Raw genomic sequence first — 11,649 nt, 5'->3', positions numbered from 1 at the left:
CAGAATCGATTCCAAATCAAAAATCGCCAGCGCACGCGACGGCCCCGAGTCTTGTTCTACAAAAAGAAGAAACCTGTAAAAATCGCTGCAGAACACGTGTCTCCGGCAGGGTCCCTGCGGGGAAGCCTTGCAGGAGAGCCCCGGGGGAGGCAGAACTGCCAGAGACCTCACCTGACCTCTTCCCTGCGTGGGTGGGAGCACCGTCCCCGGTCCCTGTGGCGTCCCTGGTCCCTGCGGTGTCCCTGGCTCGCAGCGAGGGCTTTCTCCCCGTGCTTCAGTTGCCGATCTGCGACCGCAGGAGCCCTCTGAGCGCCGGCTCTCTCCTCTCCTGGCTTTTAACAGGCAGTGCCTCACCTGGGAGAGAAGGTGCCTGTGGGTGCAGTAATGATAAAGAGAGTGATTCAGGGATCTTCAGACATACACACCCAGTTACCGTATAACTCACGGTTATTGTCAGCTCCTAGACAGGGCACACGGCTGCAAACAGAAATCACTTCGGAGGAGGATGACAGCAGCGTGAACCAGCTGCTCCGCAGGTAACCGGCAAGTGAAAGCCCATCTGTAGGTAGCCCCACCTGCGGCTCACGTGGCCGCTGCCAGGATGTCACCGAGCCAGACTGAAGCCAGCTCCCTCCAGAGCTGCACGGCTGGGGGTCAGGGCCACGTCCCCAGCATTTGCCCACCCTCTCCGACAGGTTTTGCATGTCATGCTTGGCATCGCGATGACAAGACAGTGCCACTATCAGCGCCATTTAAAGCCTAATTCAGGACATCCACGTGAGTTATAATCACACTGGGTATTCACATCTCAGACCAGCCCGAAGGCGACCTCGAGCGCAGCGACGGGGATTGACAGGTCACGCAGCCCCGCTCCTGGCTGCAGCTCTGGAATTCCTCAAGACACAAAATTACCTAAAATGAGCGTGGGGATTATCAACAAAATGCAATCTTGTGAACTCACCAGCTGTGAAAAAAAGTCAAAGAGTCAAATTTTTTAAGAAATATAACTCTTGCTTGGATACCTAGCTGCATACCCAGCTGACAAGGAGCCCTTTTCTCCCACTTTGGACCCAATTCAGAGCTCTCTTGCACTTGACTCGTTTCAGTGATCACCGTTGCTTTACATGAGCATTGATGGAAACAGTAGCATAAGTTTTTTTTTTTTGCTGTGGCAGCAAAGTAACCAATTTTTAAGAAATCTGTTTAATCTGCGGACTGTTGGGACCACAGCTCAGCAGGGCGCAGACACAGCCACACACACACACAGGGTTCCTGGGCACCGCTCACGGGCTGCGTTTCAGCTAAAACACAGGTTTTTACCCTCAGAAAAACCTGCACCGAGCCTTTTCCATCTACTTTACTGAAACGACCCCAGAATCACGTCCTCTCCCGTACTGGCCAGGGGCTCAGCAGACCACGTCAGAAGACTGCGGATCTTGGCACCCGTGGCTTTGGCTGTGTGTGGTACCTACCTCCCGTCCCCACTGAGCGACACGGGGCCGTGCAGGCTGAGGATGAGGAGCCCAGGGAAAGGGTATACACAGAGCTGGAGCGGGGTGGGAAATATTGTCCCTAAGGCTATGGTATGTGAAAGATTGTCTGGGCTTCTGCCCGCGCCGAGGCGTGCCCGCTGCCGGGGAGCGCCTGCCCTTACCCCGCTACTGCTCAGCAATGCGGTAACACCACATTCCTCCTCCTGCAGCCGAGGAGCCTCCCCCCGTCTCACCTGGCAGCAGAAAGGAAGCGGGAAGAAACACTGGAATGTTTCACAGAGAAAGAGAGAGCCCAGACGTGCCAGGAGCTGCCGACACCGTTCCTGGCTGTGAGCACAGCTCAAACCACCTACTGTCCCGCCTTCAGCTGGGATGGAGTTAACTCCAGTAGCCGCCGTGTGTTGCATTCAGTACCAGACCGATGCTGATAACACGTATTGTTTTAGTTGTTGCCGGGTGATGTTTACATTAGTCAAGGACTTTCTCAGCTTCCCACAGGAGCTGAGCAGTGGCACAGACAGGCCAAAGGAATATTCCCTACCATACACGTCATGCTCAGAATATAAATGGGGGCTGCCCGGGGGGGCAGGAATCTGCGATCACTGCTTGGAAGGGATGGGCAACCCACCATTGGGTAGCGAGAGTAACTTACGTTGTATCACTTTATTTTGAATATTCTTTTACCATTATTATTTTCCTCTTCCGTTCCTGTTCTATTAAACTGTCCTTATCTCAACCCATAAGGTTTGGGCTTTTTCCCCTGCTTTTCTTCTCCCTCTTCTCCCTCCCCTACTGGGGATGGGGTGGGGGGTGAGCGTGGTCCTAGTTGCTGACTGGGGTTAAACCCCGACACTACCCCAGACTCTGCGAGAAACCGCATCAAACTCCCTAACTTCCTCCTCTGGTGGAGTGTCCATGCTGGAGAAGGCAAAGGAGAGGAAGGTCTGACCGATTTGGGTTTCTGCAAGGCTGCTGGTGATGCTGGACGTGGCACTCCTGCAAGCCGTGGCTAAACGGCCGCTTGCTGGGTGCCTGTTCTGCCTGGTTTAAAGCCATCCCCCACAGCACTGGTAGTCAAACTGGGAGGCTGAAGCTGCTCTTGGGAAGACTGTAAATGCCACCTATGGATCCTGCCAGAGCCAGCCGTGCTGAGCATTAATACACTCTGAAATGGTGATGCTTCCCCCCAAATTACTGTGATGCACAGGACACTGCAATTCTGTCACACAAACAAGGGTAGGACCGGAAAATGTCACCTCAACCGCAAGCTGGTCAAAAGAATTGTCCAAAATACCCCGATCCATCCTTTCCTCCTCCAGCCTCTCCCAGTGACTTGCCAAAGCAAGGTAAACCAGCACCTGGAATTTCAGGTGTTGCAAACAACAGAAGTGAGGAATAGTCTCATTTACAACATAGCTGCTGCAAATCAATAAAAGCACAAAAGAAAAGAAGCGGCTGTGATCAGCTGGGTGCTCAGGGACAGCGTGGCTGGGTGCAGGGGACCCCAGACACAGCCCTGTGACCCTGACGGGACTCAGGAGGCTCAAACGCTGCTCCGGGCTGTTGTTGATGAGACACATCGAGACAGCAGGGCCGGCTACATCCAGAGGAGACATAATGACAAAAATGCACTACAAAAATTAAAATATAAATGTTGGAGCAATCCTCTGTGATCAGCAAGAGGGAAGAGAAAGATGCTCTCAGGACTTCCATCCCCTTTTCAGTTTAGCCCACAGCTGCGCCAGTCTGTGCCGAGCTGTGTCAGAGCCTCGGAGGGCTGGGTAAGACCATTCCCTGGAAAACAAACAAAAGTAGCTCCTACAGGAAATTGTGCTCTGAGTCATGGGACATGCCCTGCCCTAAACACAGCGTTAGGGGACACTGCTTTGCTGGAAGCATCTGCTCCAGGATGAGATGTGCAACCATCTCCCAAGGAGCTCCCGCTCCCCACCGCTCCGTCAGGGAGCTGTTGCCTCCTCACACCCGGTGACGTTCATGTGGGCAGGATAATCTGAGTTCCTGCTCCACAGTGAGTGTGTGTGATTCATTAAGCAGCTTCTCTATCCTGTCCCCGAGGTGCTCGTCAGGCAGAAAAGCTCCATATCTTGCGATGGGCTGGCAATGGGCTGGCACCAGAAGATCTTAGTGCCAGCGGTGGGCTGACGTCCCTTCCGCACTGGCAGCAACCAAGAAAGATGCTGCTGGGCTGGTTTTAGGTTTCAGGTGGAAAGAGGTGACAGCACTGAGAACAGAAATGCATCGCAGCCAGCTGTGTAAAAGCTAATCTCCCCCTAAAAACGAGGGAGCACAGCCCTGCCAGCTGGGGACACACGTGTCACTCAGTGTCACAAGCTCACATTCTGCAATGGCTAATACCTGCCAAGCCTCCGCTTTTATAGTTGGGGTCCTCAGCCAGCCGGGCAGCCCGAGCCCCGCTGCCCCCGTGCTCAGATTCCTCGCACTCTTTCGAGGCTGCGGCATCGCTGTGGGAGCGGGACGAGCTGTGGCGGAGGGAGGGATGGAGGGAGGGATGGAGGGAGGGATGGAGGGAGGGATGGAGGGAGGGATGGAGGGAGGGAGGCCCCCCAGCTCCCAAGCGCTGCACCAGAGTGAACTCAGGAACGAAGGGGCGCAGGTGGTGGCAGCCGAAGTGAAAAGGATGTGACTCCTGCATGAGTAGCTTTGTTTTACTTCCTCCGATGTGACAATTGTTTCTGCTGGGATTAAAGGCACACGAGGACTTTACTCCTTTGGGAGCTTTTCCAGGGACACCATCCCAGCTCAGTAGCTTTCAATTGGGTTGTTGAGGTGTGATCCCAGTCAGCCAGCACTGACCAGTCTGGAATGATCGTGTTCCATTAGTTTTTGACGTCTCTCTCTGGAGTTCAGAGGAACAGGAAGGTAACTGGAAGTCAGGGGCAGAGCACTACACGCGAGAACACTTAATCTCTTGAAACACAAAACCTCCATTAAGGAAAAAGGATGCTAATTGAGTATAATTTTATAGCTTGTGCATATCAACATTAAGCAATACTTAATGCTGCTGTTGCATTTTTCATGGAAGGATTAATAAATGCCTGAAACACAATTCCTGAAAGTACATTTGCGATATGGGCTGCCGCAGAGGGAGGATTTGCTTAGTGATGCGGAGCAGGATCTTCGCACAGGGGAGGGCAGACTCCAGAGTCCCAGTCCCCTCCAGTCTCTGCCTTCCCAGAGTTGGGATGGAACCAAACACTCTCCATCTCCAGACGCCAGCAGATTACAGCTAAAGCAAAGGACGTAGTATTTGCCCTTAAGTTGGACTTTTCCTTTCCATGCCCAGTGGAGTTTCGCATGCCCAGCACACACTGGGTGGGCACAGGAGCCCAGAGGGTCCGTGGCCACCCACCTCCCATGCCCAGCCCTCCCAGGCACATACCGATACGGGCAACAGAGCTGGCAGGGGCAGCGGGCTGGGAAGCCTGCCTGCTTTCCTCCGGGGGGGGTTGATAAAATTATCCTTGCAGAGGAACATCTTTATTTTTGTCACGTCCCCATTTTCTAAAGGAGAAAATATTCCATTCGGAAAGCATCCAGCTGCTGGCTGGAGGATTTCAGCTTTTCCAGGCTACAATGATGGAGCAGTGAGGGGGAATCTGTGCTCCCCAGCGAGCCCCTCGGCACAGCAACCCTGCCTCCCTCTGCACCCATCAACGGCAGAAAATTTAAACTACTGGGGTATTTAGGAGCCCCTTTAAGCCATGTATCCTCCTTGACACCACAAGTGGTGACTGAAATGAAGGTCACACTATTCTCTGCTCCTGGTTGCCAGCTTGTTCCTCCTGGAACCTGATGGAATTGAAACAAGGGACTCGCTGTGCATGGGGTTTGATCCTGCTGGGGTAAAACGCAAGTGTTTTGCCCCATCTTTGCTCCCCTTCCCAGGCAGGACAGCGGGCTGGAGGGGACGAGCACAGCCCTGTGTCCCAGACCATGCTGCGGAGCTCACGCTTGTCACGGGCAAAGTCCAGCAGCGCCTGACCCTTGTCCGCGCACGGACGTGTGGAAGGTGAGGCAACCCATCTCTCCACCTCAGCACGCTCCAGCCGAAGCGATGCTACGGCACATTTTGGGAAACGTCACCAACAGGCAGAGCTCACCTCAGCATTTTGCCTCAAGTTCCACCCCATAACTCTGCAAAACCCAGAGCCACAGCCCGGGCTGGTGGGTAGGGACCTCTGGTAGCCCTCAAGGCCAAGGCATCGCTCGGCGTGGGGCTGGGCCCCAGACTCAACTCTTGCACAAAAGCACTGTGTTAGTTATGTGTGAATGTCTTCCTCCAAGTGGAATGATATTAAACGAAAATAAAATATTTGGATTCAGGATTTGGGTTCAGAGAAGAGAACTTGGCCAGGCCTATGACAGGTTGGCTGGAAGAGCACCCGGCACAAAGCCGCGTGAAATGGGGGCAATATTAGGTGCGGCTGTTCCTCTCCAGGAGGCAGATATGGCTCCTCGAGATGCCACGGCAGAGCCCAGCACAGATCGGCAGGGTCACCATGACTGAGCCACGTGGCCATCACACGCTCTGCCCTTACCTGTTCTTGTTCTGTGCCCATCACAGCCCACGGGGAGGCTCTTCTGCACCCGCACCCAGCAGGCACACGGTGTTCAGCACAGTGGAAACCACCGGTGTAATGAAACCAAGAGTTTTATCATTTTATTAATTTTTAATAGCGACAGACCCTTAATATGGCTTGCTGGCCTTTGGGGTTTCCTTTTCTTTTTACATCCCTATTTCACCAAGTGTTTTGGGGAGATACCGCCTACAGCACACTCATGCCTGAGCAGACCAACTGTCCCCAAGATTTTGTGGAGTTTCCTACGGGGATGCTCTGGCAGCAGGGGCTGGTCCTTACGCCAGTCGTTTCCCTTCCAGCACCTCCTGGCCCCTCTGGCAGAAGCTTTCCCCCCCGGGCCACCAGCACGCACCCACAGCGTGCCCAGCGCCTGCCCTGCCCCGCTGCCAGCAAGGAGCTGTGCGCCAGCCAAGGGACACAGCTGACACCGGAGCCGAGCCACCTGCGAGCCCCCCCGGGGGCCAACCCCTCTCCAGCCCTTCTGCAGAGCTGGAATGGCTCACCGCTCCTCTCCTCCAGCACGTCCACCTGCAGCAAGGGCAGAACCCTGGCTCCCGGTGCCCCCGTTCCCAGGAGCATCACCAAGGTTATCCCCACGCAAAACCAGCCGTGCCAGCGGGAGAGTTAAATTTGGGATCCTGCAGAGCCCCAGAGCAGCAGTGGCTGCGGCTTCACCTCCAGCCTCCACAGCGATTTCAAAGAAGCTTTACCCCAGCTGGTGGCTCCGCACCGGGCACCGGCCGAGCTCGGCACGTGCAAACCGGGGAGCGGAGCTGGGCTGCGGAGCATCATCTCCCTGAGCCCTCACACGCCTCGGCCGTCCCCGGCCGGCAATATTCAGGTTAAGCCTCCGGTGCTTATGCTGCTTTGCAAATTCAGGCAGAGCTCTTCTTCCAGATGACGTTAAACTCATGCAGTTTTCCCAGCTATAAAGCCTGGTTTAATCAAAGTTGCAGTTAAACCTGACAACCTCCTTGTGCAGACTCCTAAATAAGATTAGGAACAGCTAAAATTAGTCTAATTTAGTGTTAATCATTAATCCTTTTATCCACTCTTAATCCAATTTAAATGTCCACACAACGAGCTTGCACAGACTTTGTAACTCAAATGTAAAACAAAATTGAATTAAATATTATTTAATTAAATCAACACAATCTGAGTGCTGCTATAAGAGGCGTTCACCACAGATGATTATCAGCTTCTTGGTTAACCCTCAAAGTCATCCTGGGCTCCGTGCTCTCCCTACTGCTCCTCCAGCTCTTAGCACTTTGGGGTTGTATAGACATCTCCACCTGTGTTTACTGAGTCAGAAGCAGCTGCCCAGCCCTCAGCTTGGAAAAGAGACGAAAAAGGAGGGGAAAAAAAAAAAAAAAATTCTGCCTCAAAAAAACCCCCTTTTTTTAGGCAAAATGTCATGATTCCAATGCTTCCCACTGACCTTTGTTTCTGGGATTGCGTACTGCACTGAGTCGCTGGGCTCCAGGGTTTGTGCGGGGCCCGAGCAGCTCCGGGCGCTGGCGGGGCGCAGGAGGGAGCACAGAGCACATCTCACACCCACAGCCAGCCCGGCTGCACGTACGGTGACCTTGAACTTTCCCTGTCTAATTGCCGTCTCCTCCAGCTATCTTTTCTGCAATGGTCATTTTTCGAAGCATTGCAGAAGAGAAAAACATAGCTCGAAAGCAGGAATCAGCTGCAACCTTTGCTGCCAAGTTGGCAGAGAAGATAAGGACCTTTTTAAAGAAAAAACCCCCAGACACCGAGGAGGGATAGACAAGTCTTGAGCAACTTTTATAGCCAGTCTTGCAATGCAATTTCCTAAGCACATTCAAAACTTGCTTAAAAAAAAAAAAACACCAAGTTTTCACCGGCAGAGTTTCCTCGGAGCGCTCTGATCCCTGTGAATGCCCTCCCACCCGGCGATGGGGAAAAACCTCCAGCCTCCCTCGGACGTGCGGGATGTGAGCAGCAAGAGGTGACTCACTGCTCCTCCATCCCACGACAGAGCTCAGCAAGGAAAACCACCCTAACAAATTCAAGCACCACGTCCCTCTGAGGCAGACTGGCCACTGCCCAGGCTCCCGTGGCCAGTGAGCCCAGCGGCACGTGGAGCATTAACACCTGCAGCAGCCCAGGGAGGGCAGGCACAGAGGGGAAGAGGAGAGGGGAGGAAGACAGCATCATCCTTGCACAGAGGATTGACAATGAGAGTCTGGAATTGCAACCCCAACACAAAACCAGCCTAAAGTCTGGATTAATTATAGAATCAGAGAATGCTTTGGGTTGGAAGGGACCTTAAAGATCATCCGGTCCAACCCTTATGAGCCAGTTCAGTGCTTTTAGGGCAGAATTGGGCAGTGTCACCTCATAGGGCAGTGTTTCGGAAAGGAAGGTGATCAAAACCTCCAACAAAAGAAAAAAGGGGCCCGGGTAACTAACACACACTCCGGCAGTTCCCACATTTCTCAGAGCTCTCTTCTGCCCTTTCCCACCTCCAGAGACAAAGCCGGTGCTCGGCCCCGGCTGTGCCACGCACAGTGATGTGCCAGCTGCGGCACCAGTGACGCTGTGGGGGCAAGAAGGGGAAACACGGCACCAGTCACTCACATCACAAGTCATTCACGTCACGGAGAGGTTTCTCCCAGCCAGGGCCGAGATAAAACCCAGCTCAGGGGCATCAAACGCCCACTCCCTGTGCTACCATCCCTCCTTTCCATGCGCTGGAGAAGCCCCCTTTTCCTCTCCATTTGAGGACAAGACCCCTCGGGCTCCAGCTTGCTCTGGGGGCTGCCTGCCCACCCTTCGGGCTGCACCTCGTGGGGGTTCCCCAACACCCCTGGGTGCCGCTCCAGGAGATTCAGCCTGGGGAGCCACCAGGCAGCAGCATCCCTTACAGCATCTTTGGCGAAGGCTCCCTCTGAGCTTTACCTCCTTCCACAAACACCATCTCCTTAGAAGCGCTGCTATCTCACGACCTCGCACTGTGCTATAATTTCCATATACCGCCCCGGCAGAGCAACTCCCACCATCTCAGCCATAAGGTTCAGGTGAGAAATCTGCCCAGACACCACCATCCCCTCTGCAAAATCAGAAGCTGTAAACCCCAACAACTTCTTGTGGCTTTAGCAACTTCTCTAAGGTCAGCAGCCGCTAAAATGTGTATGGTTCCTCCAGCCAGAGCTGTATACGTGCACGGATGGAGGTGCCGGCGGAAGCGGATGATGTAATGTGCTGTATGATATTGATGCAATGCTCGTCGGCAGCAAGCCAGGCAAGAAGGGTGAGAGTGCTGCCTTCTGGTTTTCCCCAAAAAGGAAATACGCCGTCCTTGAGGTGAATCACAAGGAGTTACACTTACAATGGGGTGTTACAGAGTTTCAGCATCAAGTGTAGGAAAGTGAAAAGTAAGGTCTTAATGGGTTGCCTGTGACTTTCACTAATTTAGGAGTTTCCAGTTATTCTCTTATTTCCAAGAAATCCAGGTGCTGCCACAGGCTGCATCTATCCGCTTTCTAGTGGTTCCCCTTGCCATGAACCACCTATGGGAACCTTTAGCACACCTTGTCTTCACGCCTTGTCCTGGGCAACCCCTTTCTTATGCTCCACTGAGGCATTTCTTTCCCCGCTTCACTACCAGAGGGGGCAGCAAGGCCGAAACGTCTGCTTTGCTGGACTGGACTTCGCACAAATCCGAGCCCTAAATCCAAACCCTGGAATATTTTACCAGCTACGGACACAGACCCTCTCCCTCGTGCCCAAGGAGAGCTCAGTGAAGCTCCTACTGATATATTAAATATTTCTTACAGACGCACGGAGCCTGTATTTACAGGCGTGGAGCTGCATCGCAAGCGGTGCCAAAGATCCCTGCCTGTGGAATCGCACTGGAGGATATTTTTTTTTTGGAGGGGGGGGAGGGGGAGAACACTTAAGTTTTGTGGGGGAAAAAAAAAAAAAAAAAAAAAAAAAGTAGTTTTTTTTTAGCCTGGCCGGATTAAGGGCAGGAGCTGCCAAGGCGGGGGGGGTAGGGGGGGTGGACGGCCCGTGCTGGCGGCGTGCTCGGGGCACCCTGCCCGCCCCGGCCCGGCCTCCCCCGCCGGCCCCGCCCGCCCCGGCGGCGATATAAGGCGGCAGCGGCGGGCGGCGGGGCAGCAGCTGCCGAGCGGAGCCGAGCCGAGCTGAGCCCACCCCACCGCAGCGCTCACCGCCCCCCGCCCCGCAGCCGCCGCTGGGTAAGGGGGTGCGCTGCGGGGACGCGGGGGGATGCGCTGGGACGCGGGGGGATGCGCTGGGAGGGATGCGCTGGGAGGGATGCAGGGGGATGCTGTGCGCAATACGGGGGCGTGCCGGGGGGGGTCCCGGCTGGATCCCACAGCCCGGCTCCGGCTGCTCAGCCGGGCAGCTCTCTCCTACAGCCCCCGCATCACCCCGCTGTCCGGGCAGATGTGTTTTTCTGAACCGAGCCTGTAGCAAAAAAATCAGAAATCCCCACTTAACGCAGGTCTGGGGGTGTGCGGAGAGCTTGGACTGCCTGGGGGCTCTGACCACTACCGGGAAAAGCGGCTGGATTTAACTAACGTCCCTCTCCCTCTCTCTTTTCTTGCAGAACCGACATCTTCCAGATCTGCAAAAAAAATGGAAACCATGCATGAGCTGATCCCCTTTGCCAAAGAAATGCTCAGCCAGAAGCCCAACAGGAAAATGGTGAAGCTGTACATGCTGGGCAGCGTGCTGGCTTTCTTTGGGGTGGTTATTGGTCTGGTGGAGACAGTGTGCAGCCCCTTCACCTCTGAAGGGAGGCTAGAGGAGGAGGAGGAGAAGAAACCTGCCCCGACGCGAGAGCAAATGCTTCCTCAGAAGCAGGAGGATTTGATCTTGGACAAGAGCAAGAAGGCGGTGGGGACGCAGAGGGCCCTGGTGACCAGACCACACGCCTCCTAAGAGCCCCGTGGCTGGAGAGGTGCCTGCTGAGCAACCAAGCACAAGAGACTCTGCTGTCCTGTCGTACCTGGTGGTGGTTCCAGCAAGAAGAGGGAAGAGTTGGCTGAAGGAGACCGCAAGCGCGAGACTTGAAAGAAGTGAACGGTTATATTTGCTGCTGTGCAGCAGTGGGGAAAAAATACCTTTTGTTGGTATAAAAATGTGCAAGATGCACAGCATGGTTTCTTATTTTTATTACAGATGCATTTTACACCATTTTGCAAAAGCAATAAATATTTTATATGGTACCACTGCTCTCTAGCTGCGTTTATTTTCAAAGCCGTCTCTTACTGATTTGCACAAAGGTTCCACTCGTGTCTCTGGCTTCTCTTGGGGGACCCAGGGAACAGTTAAGGGTGGTGGCTGCACCCTCCAATGAAGCCCCCCTTGGTGGCTGCTCTGGGACCGAGGGGGTGGCCCTTCCGTATTTCCAGCAGCTTCTCCCTTCCAAAATGGGCCAAGTGGGGTGGGGAGAGGAGGTGACATTTGTGTCACACGGGTGACAGACACATGCCCCGAGCCGGAGGTGGGGCTGTACCTTTCGGGGTTATCTGGGT

The 11,649-nt window shown here is 54.2% G+C and overlaps 1 protein-coding gene across 1 annotated transcript; it reads left to right on the top strand.

The window, feature by feature from the left end:
• The first annotated feature begins 10,265 nt into the window (after window positions 1–10,265).
• G0S2 (G0/G1 switch 2) lies at window positions 10,266–11,339 on the top strand. Its single transcript, XM_074163429.1, has 2 exons — window positions 10,266–10,344; window positions 10,719–11,339. Exon 2 carries the CDS (start codon window positions 10,748–10,750, stop codon window positions 11,051–11,053), a length of 306 nt encoding a protein of 101 aa, XP_074019530.1. The 5' UTR covers window positions 10,266–10,344; window positions 10,719–10,747; the 3' UTR covers window positions 11,054–11,339.
• The last annotated feature ends 310 nt before the right edge of the window (window positions 11,340–11,649 follow it).

This window comes from Numenius arquata, chromosome 24 (assembly GCF_964106895.1).
Source record: "Numenius arquata chromosome 24, bNumArq3.hap1.1, whole genome shotgun sequence".
In the NCBI taxonomy this organism is placed as follows: Eukaryota; Metazoa; Chordata; class Aves; order Charadriiformes; family Scolopacidae; genus Numenius; species Numenius arquata.
This window is presented reverse-complemented; position numbering and strand designations above follow the sequence as displayed.

What these genes read in the sequence shown, in the direction of transcription:
- G0S2 (XM_074163429.1), top strand. Translation starts at nt 10,748, where the DNA reads ATGGAAACCATGCATGAGCTGATCCCCTTTGCCAAAGAAATGCTCAGC.